At 39.7% G+C, this 19,629-nt stretch overlaps 1 protein-coding gene across 2 annotated transcripts in view; it reads left to right on the top strand.

Annotated features, from left to right (window-relative positions):
- The window catches only part of HDAC9 (histone deacetylase 9), a 657,492-nt gene that overhangs the window by 265,053 nt on the left and 372,810 nt on the right, over positions 1-19,629 (top strand). The window contains exons 3-6 of one of the 2 annotated variants that reach the window (XM_059728942.1): positions 13,119-13,360; positions 14,365-14,515; positions 16,376-16,502; positions 18,943-19,064. In XM_059728942.1, the coding sequence (XP_059584925.1) occupies positions 13,119-13,360; positions 14,365-14,515; positions 16,376-16,502; positions 18,943-19,064 (642 nt within the window). The remainder of the gene's footprint in view (positions 1-13,118; positions 13,361-14,364; positions 14,516-16,375; positions 16,503-18,942; positions 19,065-19,629) is intronic. The other variant, XM_059728941.1, reaches the window with a different exon arrangement.

The following is a 19,629-nucleotide window of genomic DNA, read 5'->3' as shown; positions in this document are numbered from 1 at the left end:
TCTCATATGCACCATCACAGCCCTTTAAATGAGACAGGCTTCCTTCCAGGAGTTGCTTTCACTTAAATCTTTGTCCATCCCTGGGTATATACTGTGTTGATACCTCCATATAATATAGTCAGATGCTGTCAGTTGCAAAATGATGTCCTAGCAGTGCCTAAATGCAGTCTCTTACCTCTTTGTTGCATCATAGCAGCTCAGTAGTTAATGGACTTTCAAGGTAGGCTCATGACTTCAGTTAACAGTACAGTTTGTTTCACACTGAAATATATTAAGATGGATTCATCTTGCTGAGCTCAAGTCTCTCATTCAAAGTTTTTAATGTGTTAAATATTTTCTCCCTGATTATGGGGGATGATGTAGTGATTAGGCTGGGATTTTTTAAGAAGACACTGTCTGATTCTTATTGTTAATACAAGGCATGCACCAAACCCCCTTGAAATCATTGAAAATCTTTTCATTTACTTCAGTGGCCCGAGGATTGTGTATGATCTATGGAAAAAACCTTTTTGGGGAGAAAAATCTCTACTGAGACACTGAGATAGCTGAGTAACTTGGGTGGCTGATGGGAGTACCCGCCATGGGTCCTGACTATGAGGGGGGTACCAGGATCCTCACTACTGCGAGTCTGCCATGGCAGTGGCAGCCCTGGTTTATCTCTGCCTGGCGTTAGGAGCTGGGTTGGTCAGCACTGCATCAAGCATGTATTTGAGGAGCAGGGACAAGTGGAACAAGCAGGAACCATCCTCACCTTCACCAGTTCCTGACCCCCCTCCCCAGGAACCCTTTTAGCTCTATACCCAGTATGTACATATGGGGATGGTAGAGGAATGAATGGGGTACTAGCTCAAAGAGAGCCTGGCCACCCAGCTGTTGTTGCTGGAGTGGAGCTGACGATACTGCAGAAGAAATGGTACCAAAATCCTTTGGCTACACTGGCTTTCTGGAAGCCAACTGAGAGGGAAAAAATAGCAGCCAGGTATTTACTCACTGAGGTGTTGAGGTGCAAAAATCTTGTTAATAGGTAATAATTTCTGGGTGTTTTTCAGTTTTTCTGCATTGCATTTGATGTTTTACAGTACTTTGTATTTATTTCTTTTAAAAGGCCAGCCCATGTATATGTTTAGAAGCAACTTATTTGTTTAGTCACAGTAGATTATAACACAAACTTTGTTCAGTGCTTATTCCAAATTATAGTTCTACAAAATTTTACTGCGTACCTGGAAAACTGACATTGTCATGGAAATCCCTATAGTCTGTTTCTTCTGTGATGAAGAATTGCAAAGGCGCGTGTTTGTCAAACTGAATAGAAAATTCACATTCTTTCTCCTCCCTGCATCTTAAAATCATAACCCTGCTTGCTCACAAGAGGACTTAATCAGAAATAAATTGGAGACAGCCTGCCGTATTTACAGTTGTTGGTTGAGCTAGTATATATCTAAAGCAGTTGGAGTAAGAGTCACAGCAGTGACAAGTTTACACATACACATTCATGCATGTATGCATGCATGCATAAATAATATATCTGTATGTGTGTGTACATACACACATGCATGTGTATTATGTATGTACGTTTGTATACATATATATATACACACACATATGACTTGAAAAGCAATCTCAGGTACTGTCCTCACAAAGTAAGTTATTAAAACTTCATTCTTCTCTGTTTCTGAAAAACCTACTCACTCAAAAGTCATACCTGGGAAATATATTAATAGGAATTCCATTCTTAGGAGATATTTATCACAACAGCTAAAAGGTTTTTTTCTAATAGTATTGATTAATTGAATCTCCCAACAAAAGTAAACCTTTTTTTCCCCATTAAGTTGGCTGTACACATGTTTGTTGCTAAAAACTCTAGGGGGGTTGTTTGCTTTTTCTTCTTCCTGGGTACTTATATTTTTATTGACTTGAAAAAACAATGTGGGCTCCCTCTGGTGGCTAAAATAGTATCTTCAGATTCCAATGGATGGTAGATCTGTTTAGTCTAGTGAATATGGAGTATGCCTACAGTTTTAACAGCATCTTTAGGGCTGCACTATTTAAAAAAAAAAAATCTCGATACCTTTTTTCCCCCCTCTGTTGGCTCAAAAACTTCTGAACATAATTCAACAACTTTGTGTGAAAGAAACCAGTAGACGCTATTGGATAAAATTAATATACAAACAACACTGGATTTAAACCATTTTATGTCTGCAGAGACAAATAAGGAAAGAAGAGTTCAGCTACACAGTATAGTAGTGAGGGAGTTAAATGAATCATATAAGTTACTTGGTAGTAGAAGAAGACTGACTAAAAGTATGACTTAGTCAGAAAGACCTTGCTGTTTACAGCCTCCTATAAAATTCTGATTTATTAGAACTCTAAAACTTGACCTGTCTCTTCCCTTCTCTATTCAGGCAATTCCCCATAGTCATCCTAAATAACATAATGAGTGAATCTTCCTTTCAGTGTGTACTGTAAAGGGCTGTGGTTTGAATTTGTACGCTGCAAAACCAAAACTGTCTACATGTTTGGGAAGCAGAGACGCATACAGTAAAAATCTGTGACGATTGATGGGTATTTTCTTGATTAGGCTTTTATAATATTTTTGTGTGTCACTTTATGCAGTCCCTCTCACTAAAGCACCTATCCTATAATAAGAATAACAATAATAATTAAAATGAAAAAATCAGCTCTTTTCTATAAGCCGAAGTTAGTGACAATTCAGGATTGTTCTCTAAAGTGTACACCAGCTGCAGCTGGGGACCCTCTCTCTCATACAAAACTCTCCTGAGAAACTAGTCCCAATAAATTCTTCCTGTTCTTCATGAGGAACCATAGCAGCAGCCACCTCCCTTATTGACATCAGAATTCACCCAGTGATCTCTGTTATTTTTCCAACAGCTCTCTTTCCATTTGTTACTTGTCCCTTTCATCTTGATCCTCTTAACACTGCATACCTCTGCCTACCCAGTGCATCTTTTCACCTGTCTGACCCACTCTTCCCCCACCTTCCCATCTGCCTTCTCTTAAGTTTTCTCCTTTGGTTATCTGTTCGCTTCCCCTGTTACAGTAATCCCTTGTGCTCCCACACATGGGTGCCTGGTGGGGTATGTACAAGTGTTACATTTCAGTAACCCCAGTGTGCCTTACTCCTAGCCCCCATCTCTCCTCTCTGTGACTTGGGCTGCAGTCTACTGCTGCAGCCTGAGTCACACAACCTTCTCCCCCTAGCAGCCGAGGGGCTTGGAAAGCCTAGCCCCTATCCACAGCCCCCAGCCATCCCTTGGATTTTAAATGCTGCCCCCATTGCTGGGCTTCAAGCATGGGGTTTTTATATGGCAGGGGTGAGGGTGGGGGGAAAGATTCCCCCCACTTCCCCAGCAGCACTTGACAACCCCACACAGCAGCTCGATACAACAGTTAGCAAGCCTGGTCTTTGATGTGCCCAGAGGAGGGATTTTCTTTCTCCCAGCACTTTGATAGCCTGTGCTGCAGCCTCATGCACAAGGCTGAGGGGACCAGCTAGAAGTGTTGAATGGAGGGTGATTCACCCCCATGCTGTACATCAGTGCCTGGGTGCTGCAGCTAGAAGTGCCACAGGGAGGGGATATATTTTCCACTCCAGCAGTTCAGAGCCCTGCACTTGCAACCCCAGGCATGGTATGTGGGCATCAGCTTGGAGTGCTGTGGGAAAAGCATCACTCCCAAGCAGCACTTTAAAGCCAGCACCTGTAGCGCCCCAACATAGAGGCTGCAGGTATGGGGCTCTTAAGTGCCACATGGCAGAAAAAGCACCTCCACCTGTACCACAGTTTCAAGTCCCACACCTGCAGCCCCATGCACAGACTGTGGATGCGGGGCTCTGAAGTGCCCTGTGGGAAAGTTACCCTTCTTCCCCTGCCCTCCCCCTGTCTGTGAAGGGATTGAAAGCCCTGATTTCTGACTGGTGGCAGGGCTTCCCACAGCCAGAGCTCCAGCAGCAGTGCAAGCAAAGTACCCCCACTGTGCCTAGAGCCCCAGCTCTGGCTGCAGTTGTGGGGGTGCAGCCCCAGCTACCTGCAGGCAAATCTTTTGGGGCACCAGACAGTCAGCCCTGACCTGTGTCTTTGGCTGCTATCATTGCTATCCAGGCAGGCAGGGGATGCTCAACACACACTGGGATATGTGCTCAGGGTGCCTCTAGCTTGGCGCTTCTAGCATTTCAGGCTGCCTGCAGACAGCTCTTTGCCTGGATTTAAACTGGTTGAACTTCAAACAGCATAAACTAAGTGGCTGAATTTCAAGTGGTTAAACCGAGTGTGCCCATAGACATGCACAAAACACTGGCACTGATAGCTGCTATTGTCCCAAACTCATTGTAGGCATGTTGTAAGACTTCATAGGACTCAAAATTGTAGGTGTTACCTGTAACAACCTGCAGGTCTGGACACAGTTGTAGTGGGGCTCATTTGGAGCGTGACACCAGAAAGCTGCATGTGCATGGATAATTTTTTAATAATGCTGCACCTCATAGCTGCAAGCAGCAGCATGGAGCACAAGGCACTTCTAATAAAGATACAAGTTCTTGCAGTCCAAGTGAAGTCCCTTTATTATTGCACAGAGCTCTGTGCCTAAAACATTATCCCCACACAGAAGAAGCAGCTCTCTGGCCTGAACAGCTCCTGCTTTAAGATGAGGAAAGTCTCAAGAACCGGAAGATGGATACACAATATGTAATAAGAGCATGTCAATTTTTGCCAGTGAATATATTAAAAATATATTAATAGTCTTGTGTTTTATGTAGAAGTGCTTTAGTCCTGGGCTAGCAGTCTCAATAAGTATTTTATTACCAGGCTCTGACCCATCCAGTACCCCATTGTAAAAGATCTTTAAAAGGTATTACTGTCCTTCTGCTAAAATATTTTTTCCTCCTCTGTGGGAGGCTTTAACTCAATCCCTCCTCTTTTCTATGTCTGTGATAAGAAAGTAAGTTTAGCTCCATGCTTGTCAAAGATCAAGGTGTTTCAAAAACAGTTATTAAAGGCAGTGAAATAATAATGTGTCCTTTTTAATTTCCTGGGCTTAATGATTTCTTGAGAGGGTGTAAGCTCAGTGAGCTTTGTGGCCATGTTAAGTTACACCATGAAGGATGAAAAAAAATTACTACGTATTTTGGTATCTTAAAGAATGCATTGAGCTACAGGAATGCAGTGTGGAGCTTTCTAAATGTGGGTTTTAATATCATAGACCTAAGGCCTTTCCTATGTTAGATTTTTCCCCTAACGTACAATGATGTCAACTCTTTTCTAAAATGTTTGCTTGGGGTGTGCTGACTGTCTTGGGCCTCACTCAATGTAGCTGGCAGAAATGGATTGCTGAAACATTGGTTTTATTGGAGGCAGTTGGCAGCTCATTATATTAGATGTGTTTGGTTTGTATCACATGGTGCTGAGGGACAGACACAGCTACCAGCACTCTCACCAGCATAAGATTTCCTTTGAGATATCCAGTCCATTGGAGAATTCATTACCTCTCTTCTTCATTTTACAAACCAAGTGGTGCCAAGGATGTTGAGACTAGTTGCATCCCTTCTCCTTGGGAATAACAGCAGATGTAGCTTTGACATAACTGCTAGCCTCTTTGAAGCCTACATACAACATAAGGGAATGCTAGAGGTAAGGGGGAGCATTCTGGTTAGGTTTTGGCACCATTACCAGCTAGTAATTACATATATAACTCAAGAACCATGTGCATGTGTGTGTATATAGACACAAGGGTGGGGAAATAATACTTGCATTCTCTCCTGCCCATTTTTTTCACATATCTCCAGGGGTCAGGCACAATTTGGCTTTATCAATCACAATAAATTCAATACAGCTATATAGAGTATTTGTACTAGCCTATCATGATATCATTATTTGTATAATCTGGATTTATTAGTATATCATTTATGTAATCTGGATTTTGGAGCTGTGCAGGAACTTCGACAGTTAGGAAGAGATCCTACAATTTTAAATTTATTCACATGTATCTTCAGCCTATATTTATCTTGCCTACAGCAGAAGTACCTGGAATTAAGGGCATTCAGATTCCCAGTAAGAAAATGGGCAGTTTCTGAAAAATAAATAGTATCCGGCCTTTGGCAGGTGGAGAGAATTTGTGTGTAAGAAGTGTACTAGCTGAAGCATAAGTAAAAGTACATAGCAACCCAAATATAGCCCAGGTATACTTTTTTGATAGAGCCTTACCATGGTTTTGGTCTAATAAATTTTTAATTTGTTTCATAATCTAATGTAACATCTTATGCATATTTGCCCTTACTCTTCTATCCCTGCTGGTAAACAGCAAGAGTGTGGCTTGGTGTTTACATTCAAACTGGCAAGCTGGTAAATGGAGGTTTTGCTAAGTACTTAGTGAAGTAATAGCAAACACTGCAACGTTTAAGAACTTCTTGCATCTTACAAATTAGGTGGCATTCATGTTTGTGTTATGGTTTGTTATGGCTGTTTAACTCAAAAGTATATTTGCAGAAAGGGAGTCTGAATTTAGTAAATCAATATAATAAAGCCTTTGATTTTGAAAACAGCCAGCTAGCTGTAACTTCAGTGTTAGTATTTCAAGGCCTCTCGCTGATATTTTAGAAGTTTGTGGTTGTCTGAGCTTCCTTTTTGGGCCCTTGGGAAATAAGAGAATGGTAAATCAAAGGCCAGATCACTGTTTGCATTTATTTTACTTCTCATTTATGACATGTATGCAAACACTTAAAAAGAAAGACTGAAAAGGTATAATCATAATAAGATTCCTTTTGTAGAGCAAAGGGTAATATATTTCTAGTCTATTACACTATTCCTTGATACACCAAATAACCAGCTTATTGGGTTTGGTAGTTCATTAATCATTCTAATTTCAGGATAGCACTTTTAGAAAAATACTGTTTATACTTCAATGGTAATTTAAGTACTGATTTCTGCAGAAAGACAATAGCTGGAAACTATATATTGTTTGTAAAATGCAGCTTTAATTTTAATTTTTTGTGCTTTCCAATCCATTGCAACAAAAGATTTTCAAAAGCACAAATGATTTTTAAGCCCCACTGTTAATTGAGCTGTCTGTGGCAGAATCTCTTTGGGATTTCCCATATACTTCATTTAAAATGCTTATAGAAAAAATTGCCATTGCAATATTGCAAATCCATGTTTGGCTTTGCAGCTCTGAGGCTTTGCACTTAACTATAATTGTGACAGTAGATAACCACTGCTAATACTCCTTTTACATTGGGTGGGTGGGTGGGTGGGTGGTGATGGTGTCACTTTCAGGATAGCTAAAATGAGATTTCTTCTATCACTCTGGTTCTAGTGACTAAGATCTAATACCTTGCGGCTAGATTCTCATCTCATGGAAATCAGTTGCACTGCATTAACGTTAATGGTACTTTGTCCTTTTATACTGCCCGAGTTTCTGGTCTTAGTTGTGTTCTTGGATTGTGACTTAGCTTTCATCAGTCTCAGATTGTCTGCCTTGCAGATTTGATCCATTCAGTACTTCTTAAAATCTCTACTTCTAGCCTCTATCTGCAGTGTTGGTTTAGTCGCTTCTTACAGTTTGCACTGAAGTCAATGAGTTGTGGTCCCCAACCTTCTCTTAGAAACAGGCCCCAAATAATTAATTATTCTGTAAATATTTTACATTGGACCTCAGCAACAGTTCTTTCCCCCTGCAATAGTTCTCTTTCCTTGGACCTTGGCTATTCAAAATAACATTGCTCAAATTTCCAGTATTCTCACTACTGACACATCACTCCCTTATTTGCTTGTTTACATTGGCTATGCAGTCATGCCATGCCACTTCATTGGCAAACCAGGGCTGCTCTTAGATCACAGGGAGTGCATTGTTCCTGTAATTCTGTTACCCAACAAAAAATGTCTTCCTCATCTAGCTCTGAACTACTTACCTCTTCTCTCTATATTCAGTCTCTCGCTGGCCATCTCTTCCCTTAGTTTGTCTCTCTAGTAAGCCTCGCTCCCAGTCATCTTGCCTTCTTCCCCACCAGCTTGTCCTCTACTCTGCCAATTCCCACCTATAGCCACGTACTCTTCTACCTCCACTCATGTATCTTATTCCTGTAACTCTCACACTTCTTTTTAAGCCCTTTTTAGTTTTAGAGCTTAATTTCTTCACTGAACTATTGTAAATGTTTTCTGCATTCTAGTTTGAATGCTGGGAGTTTTAACATTGTATTTGTGGATAGTACTGACTGTAACTTCAAGACAAGCTGTGATACTAACATCTCTCCATGATACTCCCTCAGAAGGGATTATCCATCTTTTATTGCTTTTATATATCTCGGTGTTATGCTGACATCCTGGAGAGCATTTCCCTTTCTTTTGAAGATTAACATTTTTTTTTTTTTTTAGACTTAAAGGGATATTTCTGAAAATCTTCATTTCATAACACTAGTTTCCAGCCTTGCTGAATATATTTTCTGCATGTTTCCTGTGTAATGTGTGATGCAAGTTCAGCTTTTCAGGTGGTCTCCCTGCCCTCCCACAAAAAGAATCACTCCCCAGTACCGCCCTCTCCCCCAAAATCAAGTACGGTCCATCTCCTAGTTGCTTTGACTTGTCTTCTGCCACAGTACATATTCCTAACCATGCAATTCAGTGATAAAAGGGTTAAATTGAATGTGTACACTTCTAGTGAACTAGAAGAGTTACTGTCAGAGCTGTAAATGCATTAAACAAGTTAAGCGAGCTTATTGGTTTTCTTCATTACGTTACAAATAAAGAATGGCAGTCAAATGGTAACCTGATCAGCCGATTACAGCATCCTTTGTGCAAGTTCCTGTACTTAAAGATGACATAATTGTCGGCCAATGAAAGTAATTGCCGAAGAAAGGGAAGATTGCCCCTCTCGTGAGAACAGAATGGTCACTGCCATAAATTGTTTTATTTTCTGATGTTTTCTTATAAAAATGGTGATTCAGAATCTGTGACTACTCCAGTCAATAAAAATTTAAATTCCTGGTCACTGGAAATACAGTGTAAATGGTATCACTCAAGAAAGGAGCAGTGGTTGTACAGTGATGCCTGTTTCCAAGGGGTGATTTCAAGTGTTAAAATCTCAGTCAATTTAAAAACAGCTCTTTTGCATTATTACATATTGACACTATGTACTCTTCCTGCCTCCAAGTATACTTAGTTCTGTTCTGTTTTGCAGGTGTCACTGTTATTTTCCTTACTGTATTTAAAGCATTGCAGTAAATCCACTATATTGATTACAACTGACATGTAAACTGTTTGTTACCGTTGTATTATTATGGTTCACCATTAAGGCAACAGAAGGATGTAAGAGAAATAAGTACATGTGCTTTGCTATTTTCTGGTGGAAACTTTCCTCTAGGGCTTAGGCATAGTTCAGTGGTTCTCAACCTTTTTAGAATCAAGGTACCCCTCGTTAGACTCAAAAGCCCTCCTAAAAAAAAGCCATCTCTTAGTTTTCTTTTCTTTTACAATAGAAAAAGAATGTAGCAATTTTCTGTTGCAGAGATCTTGGAGGTTTTTGTAAGCGGTGTAGTTCGGATCAGTAGTGAGCAGACCAAACATTCACCCTTTAGTGGGGGAGGGCAAATCTTAGACTAGGTTCTGCCACTTTTAAACCAATTTGTGTGTGCCAAACTTCTGTTATGGGTACAGACCAGTTTCTAGTCACTTATACCGTTAAAAGTATAATGTCTATGCGTGGCCAAAAAGTTGTAAAACACTTCAGCTTTCTGTGCATTATCCATTATTAACTTTTCTTTCCTATTTGGTAAGAGGCCTATATTTTCCTTGGTCTGAAAGACCAGAACAGGTCAGAATAATTTTAACACTGTGGTTCCCATTTGAAATCTCTGGGTTTAGCTTTTGAATCATGTTTGCACACCTAACTACTAACATTGCTTCATGCCCCTGCAACACTTTTGAAAGGATCTCAAACCACCCCAGGATGAGGTGGCACTGTGGTTGAGAATGAGTGGCATAGTTCCTGAAATCAGTGGAGCTTGGTCTCCACTGGTAAACTTCTGGATATTGAATCTTAATGCATTCTCTAGTTTTTCCATTCTCCTCCTCCTCCAGCTACAGATTTTGATAAATCCTGATATAGGAGTCTTATAATTACTTGCTGTATCTAAGCGTTTCCACTCCTTAGCTTAGTGATGTATAAACTGAACATCAAGTGCAAGCATGTGATACTTTAAAATGCATTTTTTAATGCGATGCTTCTGTTTGTAGTACAAGAAGCATGATGAAAATGAACATTCTTTTGTCTCTGACTTCACAAATGAAAATGGTCAGGGAAAGATACCTCAGTCATGATCTGTCAGAGCTCTGAAAGACTCAGACCCCGATTCTTTGCTCCGTTACCCAGTTGTTGCACAGATGTAAGTCAGTGGGCTCTCTCTATCTCTTCTCTCATGAATTGGTAGGAAATAAACATAATGAAAATAACATACAGTAATAGCACTATGCAATAGACAGTACCATAACCTTCAGGTTAATTGGTGATTGTAGAGCCTTTTATTCATCATCATCTCTGGTATATTTAGTTGCTGAAATTTGTTATTGCCAGATGCAATCTCAATATAATGATTGTTGTTAAAAAGTCAGTATTTACTATGTGGTAGTTCTCAGTAGTATTAGAGATAACTTGGTTGATTACAATGTTTATGGAAGGGAAGGGCTGATTATCCTCAAGTATTTCTACTTTTTTTTTTCACTGATGGTGACTGGGTTTCAAGTGTTGTGCACTGATTGACAGTCTCTGATAGCTGTATCTGAATATTCAATTGTTGACCGTGTGGATGGTAAGTTGAGTTTGCTGAAAGGAAGCCACCAGCATTTTTTAATCTATTCAAACTAAACTGTATTTCAGTCTTGCTAAGTTTTGGATATCTAGGCAAATACTTTTTTTGGAAAATCTGTAGACTGTCTTCTCCCAGCCAAGTAGTGGTTCTAGGAGGATAGTGTGATGGGATTGGAGGTGGGAGTTATAAACAGACCTGAATCTCTAGGCGAACCTGGAGGGGTTGATTTCTAGCCAGGGCCTGCAAACTAAACGGCAGGGTTTGCAAACTCTATTGCAACCCAAACCTGCCAGGGTTTACTCAGCTCTAGCTACTATTATTGCTCCTGGTAAGGCTTATTATCCTGTCATAGAAGATATAAGAAGATCCATCTCTCCACTTTAAACATGATAAGCCTTTGTCACCTACAATGCAATTAATGTTAAAAATAGAAGAGTGCCTATGATAAGATTGTGACTTGCAAGCAGCGAGCCATTGTCCAAGTAACAGGGACTTATCTGAAGGCCGTTGGCCTGCACAGAACTGTCAGTTTGCTGATTGCCATTTCTCTCTGAGTTTGATGAAATATTCATGTCTTTGCTCTGCTCTCTGCAAGCACTATTGATTTCTTGTATAAATGCTGCTATATTTAGTCTAGACAAATGGAATGTGGATTGCTGCTGAATAAATTGGATGAAAGGCTGGGTTCTTGCCTGTTGCTTTTTCTTGGTCTGGGGCAATTATTTATAATCAAGAGTAGTTTTTGTAAGTTAAGGGTGATTTTTTACAATTTAGTGATTAGTCTCAGAACAAAAGCAAGCAGTTAGGAACAATCATTCTGTTGGGATAGCAGGTTAAGAAGTCAAATTATGCTTTGAGGTTTACAATCACTTTTGAGGGGGTAGAAAATGTTTGATGTTTCCAGTTTATTGACAGAAACAGAATATGATAACAAGGAGAGATTTTGGTGTCTTATATCTCCCTCTTTACATTTATTTATCATGTGCAAGTATACCCCTCTGGCTTTGTTGTAGGGTTTGAATTCAGCTGTTTGCTTCAGCTTTCACTCTTACTAATATTATATGAAACATGGAAACATTTCTACTATATTCAGTTCCTGTCTTTGTTTTGAACAAAAGGAATAATTAAAGTGCATAAAGATAAAAAAAAAAAAAAAAAAAGAGAGAACATGTATGGAAACATGTAATTCATATCTAGTCCCTTGAGGGATGTTATTTCCATGTACTCGTTCTGGGTTTCTATGGGAAACTAGTTAGTACTTGTGTATCACTGTCCCCTTGTGGATAGAATAAGAACTGCTCAAGTGTATGTCCTAGACCCTGTACTGCTAACTCTTTTAGCACTATGGTAAGTGTTTCTATTCACACACAGACACGAGATATGAAAACAACTGTCCCTGTTAAGGAGCATAGTGAATTTCTTTACATTATAAGTGTGTGTGTGTGTGTGTGTGTGTGTGTATAAATATGTGCATGTATATATGTGTGTGTGTGTGTGTGTGTGTATCTATCTATCCAAGTTATATAATATAAATGTTAATTAAATTAATTATAAATGTATATACATTTAATTCAGGGATTGAAGGGATTTTTCATTACTTGGTTTTATGTTATGCTAACAATATATTCTGTTATTGAAATAGAAACAGTCCTTTTAGGAAAACATTTGTGATGAGCAGTGCATAGAACATCTACAGTAGGCACGTGAATAGTCACTATTTAAAAATAAGTGCATCAACACTTTAAAAAATGCATTTGTCCTTTTCTTCTCTCACATGGTATTGTATATTCTGTGCATTTCCTCTGTTTAGTATAAAGTCCGGCATGTTTGTACATAACTACATAATATAGGATATTTGTAAAGATGTAATACCACCTTCAGTCAGTCTAAAAGCTAGCTTTCTCCCATTAGAAAACCATTTTTCACAATCCAGGACTCTGGGGCTTTTACCTTATGTCAAATAATGCAAATACACTGAGAGTGGCCGTTACCCAGTATCACTAACCAGTAATAAACTAAGTACTGCTCAGCTGGCTTCTGACATGATGCTGCATTTTCTAGGAACCGGGAGTCCTCATTATTCTAGAAGGGAGCATTTCTTAAAAGAATGAGAGGAAAACAGCATCTTGGTTTGGACAATCTTAGATTGGAAGTGGAAATGACTGGACTCTGTGTAATTTTCAATGAGAGCCATTTTGCTAGCTCTATAACGAAGGAAATTTTGAGTTAAGTATGCAGGCTGCATATTTTTATTCTGTTGCTCCAATGAGCTTTTATTTTCCCTTTTGTTGTTGTTGTTCTTGTACAGTGGATGTAAAGTCAGAGGTGCCTGTGGGATTGGAGCCTATCACACCATTAGACTTGCGAACTGATCTCAGGATGATGGTTCCCATGGTGGACCCAATTATGCGTGAAAAGCAGCTACAACAAGAGCTACTTTTGATCCAGCAGCAGCAGCAAATTCAGAAACAGTTGCTGATTGCGGAGTTTCAGAAACAGCATGAAAAACTGACCCGGCAACACCAGGCTCAGCTCCAGGAGCACATAAAGGTAGCAACATCTTTTAATTTTGTCCCTTTGATCCACCACAAACTGAGTATTCCCAAATGAATGCTAGGTAAGGGAGTGCTCCTGGAGGTTTTAGTGTTAATTAGAGACGGAGGTTTGAATGATGATGACTCTGCATGCCAATGATATGGAGAAGTGATGAAAACCCAAGCTGGACTGGATGGTGAAAACGTTTTCATGCATTCACATAGGTTTTATTAAAATATATTACTGTTCAGCCTAGAGAAAATGAAGGCATTCTAAATTGGAATACTTTTCTCCCATTCAGGTGACATTTCCATATTCATTCAAAGAGTGTGTTTTGCACCAAGTTTGGCTGCCCTTTTTGTGGTGGAATTCATCTGGGCATAATAGCTGTGATGGCTTGTTTTTTGAAGCTGTTTGAGTTCATGCCCCCAAATCAGATATATATATATATATATATATGTAGCAGCAAATATTTGCGTCCCTAAAACTGGACTCAGACTCTGAAAATTTGACATTTTGCTTGTCTCCAAGCTAGCTCACACAATGTGAAGGAAAACGATTTATGGGATTAAACCTGTCATGAGAGAAATACTGGCACAGTTTTTTTCTTTTTGACTGAGCATTCATGGCCTTGCCTTTTTCTTTCTGAAATATCTTAGTCTCTTTGCTAATGTGGTGAGCTCTACGTGATGAGGCAGACTGACAAATTCAGTTGAGCATAGCAACCAGAGTTTGATGGTACATTGGCAGAAACTAGAGATACTGTGCAGGTATTCCATTCTTGGCAAAAGAGAAAGAGGCAAAGCCACTGCAGCTAGTTACTACTTGATATTAAAGTCATTTTAGTGAAATCTGATAATGTAGTATACCAAAGAAAAGTGAGTTAAGAGGTGAAAAAAAAAATCAAGAAGTTAGCATAAAGGGAAAGTACTGCTATTTGGTTATTGCAGGAGTTGGCCAGCACTGACCTAGAAAACAATGCAAACTGCCCTTTCTCATGTCTTTTTCTTCTGTGCAAGTTACAACAGGAACTCCTAGCCATTAAACAACAACAAGAACTCATTGAAAAAGAGCAGAAATTGGAGCAACAGAGACAAGAACAGGAATTGGAGAGGCATCGAAGGGAACAGCAGCTTCCTCCTCTCAGAGGCAAAGAAAGAGGCCGAGAAAGTAAGAGCCACTGTACCATCCTCCAGCCTATAAAGTGATATGTTCTGTGTCTCTATGCAGTGGATTACGACCACAAACTCAAAGCAAAATATTAGTACATGACATATTCAGCCACAGGAGTCAGAGGTGTGACTGCAAAAATGCAGACCCACCTGTTACTCCCACAAAGCCACAATGTTAGGTTGCTTGTGCAAGTTGAGAGGGTTGTAGAAAAATCCGTTCTGCCATGCCTGGGAATCTTCTGCTCTGGTATCTAGCTTTCCATTTAAAAAATGAAAGGCTATGCAGTTAGACTGTAAAAAGTTTAATTTAAGGTCATCTCTCTCAGGAGCTGCTTTATTATCTCATTGAGAGTGCACTACAAAGCAGCAGACTTCTTTGCTGGCAAAGAAAGTAATTTGAACAGTGCTTCAAGACTGAAAATTTAATATATTATTTAATAATTTCTCCAGCAAACACAACTGGCCACTTCTGTTTTTGTTACAAAGCTGAGTCTTTCTAGACTGTCTTTTTGTTGTCACTGACAGTACTCCATAAAACATGAACACGTTTTTTTTCTAGCTTCCACAGGGCTTTAAAGCCAGTGGGGGAAAAAAGAAAGGACAGTACTCACTAGGGGGAGACAGACACAAATCATTCCCCTCAGTGAGGTCAGGTTAAAATCAAATAATTCCAGGGTATAAGGTGTGTTGTAAAGGGATTTGCAATGAAATGACCAAAGATACCTGTACTGGCACACTTAAAGGAGCATAAAGTGTTAGTTAATAAAGAGCAACCTGTAAGAGCTCTGCAGAGCATACTAAGCCTTTCTTTTTTTTAAGGAAAATTGTAGCAATTTAGCTGCAACATGTTCTAGGCTTTAAAAACCGGTGTTTCACTGGGACCCCAGTGAAACGATATACATGGATCTTTGCCTTTGCCTGTGCCCACTGGCTCTCACTCTCTATGTAACACATACTGAGAAAATGTTGTGTGGTCGCTTCATTTGTGCTTTGTAGAGTGGTGCTGAGCATACTCAATACCACAACACACTTTTTAGCATGCTTCCCACTTATACCGAGGAATTTCTTTTTTACCTAATGCAGAGTGCACTAAAAATGGCAGGTTTGGAATTGCAGTAGAGGTGCGATAGAAATACCCTCAGGCTCTCACAGAGACTATGATCACCAGGCTTTGATGCTCCCATAATGAGAGCAAGTGGACAGGGTATATTTGGTCCCAGGCTCATTTGGGAAGCAGTTGGGCCATGGTCTAAGAAAGCTCTGTCTCTTTCACAAATGAGCTTTAGAAAATGTCCTTGTCTCAGAGGAGTGAAGTTAGTAACTACTCCTTGTCTTAGAGCTTTAGTTAATATTTTAGTTAGCACACAAGGCCAGATCATTAAGTACCTTAAAAATAAAAACTGAGATCTGGGGCTTTGTGATATTCATTTGGGAGTCAGTACAGTGGGGAGAGGGGAAGTTAGATGCACTGTTAGCATTGTTTTAGTTCAGTGGAGATACTCTTCAAAGGGACTCAGACAGCATTATATTTCTGTCAGCATTTCTTTTTCCCTAATGATTTAAGGACTTGATTTGAGAGCTGAGAAGGATTTATAGGTTATAGGACCTGATCCAAAGTCCATTGAAGTCAACTTAAATATTCCTTGGGCCTTCAATAGACTTTCAGATCAGGCCCAGAAGGAGAATGAAGTCATCTGCCGAGCAGCAATATAATTCAGACCTTCTTTCATTTTTGTTGTGATTTTCATTTTTGCTGTTTACATTTTATGGCAGTTTCCACAGCAAATTGTGTGTGTGTTAATATTATTTTGTTCAGTGCTGTACCAAATAGGAAAAGTTTAATCTCTGTGTGTTTCAGGGGCAGTGGCTAGTACAGAAGTAAAGCAAAAACTTCAAGAGTTCCTTTTGAGTAAATCAGCAACAAAAGACTCTCCAGCTAATGGGAAGAATCATTCCATGAGCCGCCACCCCAAGCTCTGGTACACGTATGTTCAGTGTTAAGCTGTTTTTATGCCTCACTGAGGTATCCACTAATGGTGGGCATCAGGATTCCTCTCCAATGGAGATACTGGGAACCTGTCCAGAACAAACAAGAAACAAAACATCAACCAAAAAGCTTAACAAAGAAATAAAATAAAACATTTTGGGTTTTTTTAAACCAAACTGAGGAATGTCAAGGGGCCTTTCTTTATTATTTCGGGTCATGTGTTACTCATCTTTAGTTTCACATTAAAGCCATCACCAAAGCTCAAAACAGAGCTCACTCCAAATGACAGGGTTTTGAGTCAGAATTTGAGAGTGCAGATGTGTCCAGGAAAACTGATGAAATCTTTTCAAATTTGCTGGGAATTTACAAGCTTGTGAGCCAGGCTTAAGTTCTGTGTTTGCAATGAAACTAGGCAATTTTTGCAGGATTATAGAACTGGTCATGAATTTGCTGTGGCTTTGTGTTGCACCTGCTTATGGAGGCTCCATACAACAAAGCGGATGAGGCATCCCAATCCCACGAGGGAACCTTAGGTAGTAAGTTATACAAGCAGAAAAGATTTGTTCAACTTCTCTGAATTCTTAGTTGCCTGTAACCTGTGCTATTATATCCTTTATATAAAATTGCAATAGCAATTGAAAATCTGTTCTCTTTGTATGTTGAAAATAGCCTTGGGGATAATTCACTCACATTTAGAAACAAGTAATTATATCGCCACATGTAGGGCAAGCTGTGAACCCATAAATTAACTCAATTGCTATTGTGAAATGAGAATGTATTTCTTCTAGGTGAATTGTTGTTCTCCAGTCTACTGTTGTTTGTGATTAAAAAGAGAATTTGCTAGTATATTGAGAAGTGGTAATAGCTGAATTAACATTTTTTAACCTTCTCTTGGAGGTTGATGGCTCTTGGTGTCTAAGATTCATGTTTTGTGGATGTATTGAACTTAGTAAGAGTATGACAAGGAGGTTCTTATATCACTAGGTAGGGATTTTGGTAAATGTTGCAATGTCTACAAAGGGTTACAGTGGCCACCTTTCTAAATGTCAGATTAGAGGGAGTGCATTTTTTTGTCTGCCTTATCATAGCAGATGCATCAATATAATATACACCTCCAAACAGGAGAATGACTACATTGCCAAGATAGTTCAGCCCCACTGGACAGAGGGAGATGCATGTAGTACTTGAGTCTTGCCTCCTTTCCAAGAATAGCTTGGAGGCCCAAGGAGCAAAACCAGATAGTATACATGACCTGAATGGTATATTGGTATATATAAACCAAGACTTCTAGATCCTTTAGCTAAACAATTTGATCTAAATTATTTTCTTTTAAGCAATATGTTTGACAGCTTTCCCCTGGGGTTTCTACTATCGGTTGCAGGTAGTTTGAACATTGCATGATCTAATGTGCAAGTATCTTTTCTTATGAAGATATGGTACTCAATAGGTTCTGTCACATAATATGCAATGTTCTATTAAGTGAAAAACTCCTGACTTAGTATTTAAGAGGGAAACCTGAATTTAGGATCTGAATTCAGGTGAGAGTCTTCAGCTGCATAGGACCAGAATGCTCAGGTCCCCAGGGGAAAGGAGTATCTCGTTCCCTGTTAGTAACTCCATGTGACATGTAGTGTCTTTAATGGACCCTTTCCACACTAAAAGGAAAGTTACTGCAATGAGCTTTGAAGAAGGACAAGAGTAAAATGCCTTATTTGAGGCTCTAAATTCCCACCCTTCCAGAAAAAGGCCCTGCAAATTAAGTTATATTTGTGCCAAGTGATGCAATTCCTCAGTGATTTTACAGCTCCCTTGGTTGGAAAGGCCTGTTTACAACTTTTCTCATGTTTGGCAGTTGTCAGAAAGAGGTCTCTTCTGCGGAACTTCACTTCCAACGCTAACTTCATATATTGCTAAGTAGCGCAGGCAGGAAGTTTTGTTTGTTGCCTGAACTGAAGACAAGGTTTTGCCCTCTTCACAACTCCTGACTAATTAGCCCACATTTTTCAAAGGGGAACAACAATCCGTTTTCCAAATGCTGGGTAATTGACAACTGCGTAGAGACGGCCATTTTCATGTGTATCTAATATTGTTTAATAAACAGAAACCACATAACTTTTGCTTTGCTTCAACTGGTCAATATTAAAAACCAGCAAGCTAAAATGGTCCATTCCCCAATCTGATGACAGATCCTATTTTAGGGTCCAACATGACTGTTATCTTCTTTGACTTTTATAATGACTGCAAAAAGCACATTCTTGGGAATCCTATGCAGTTCCATAGCTTACTGTAAAAGTGAAATTGGCTACCTGAGCCTGTGGTTTGTGCACACTTAGAGTAAGAACATAAACACAGCTGAGACATGTGTACACCATGTGTAGATGGTTACTGCTGGTCACCTCAATGATTGCTAATTTGTGACCTTTCTGTGTCTGCTACAGGGCTGCTCACCATACCTCACTGGATCAAAGCTCTCCACCCCTGAGTGGGGCCTCTCCACCATACAAATACACGTTACTAGGAGCACAGGATGCCAAGGATGATTTTCCACTTCGAAAAACGGGTGAGTCAAGAGTGGTTTATTTTGCCCCCAAATTCTCCCTCACTTCTTTTTAACTAGGCTGTCCTTTAGTAAAATGCATCCCATAACCTACCCGCCCTGCTCATAGTGATTCATTGGAAAGGTTCAGTATTAACTATATCTTCTCCAAAGTTAATTTATCTGAGGGTGGCAAGAACTATTATTACCAATGCTTAATCATACAGAATCCAGTACTGATATAGATATTTCCTAACTATCACTGTCCCAAAGGAACTTTCACATAATTCTGGGTTTAATTTGATGTTCCTAGCTCTCTCTTTCTCATATATAATATGAACCTCATCTATGAATAGGTTAGTCCAGGGCTATCCACCCTAAAGGCAGCCAGATGCCTCACACCCTATGGGCTACTCCAAGGGGGATGAATCCTCCACAAATGATGCCCCACTACTGCTGCACCTCATACCCACACCCCTTCATGCACTGCATACCTGCAACTCCCCCACAGTGTTACATTGCTCGTTCCCCGCTGTACTACATACCTCCAACCCCCCTTCCCCTTCTGCCTCCACTGCACTACACTTCT

This window comes from Alligator mississippiensis, chromosome 5 (genome assembly GCF_030867095.1).
Source record: "Alligator mississippiensis isolate rAllMis1 chromosome 5, rAllMis1, whole genome shotgun sequence".
NCBI lineage: Eukaryota > Metazoa > Chordata > Crocodylia > Alligatoridae > Alligator > Alligator mississippiensis.
This window is presented reverse-complemented; position numbering and strand designations above follow the sequence as displayed.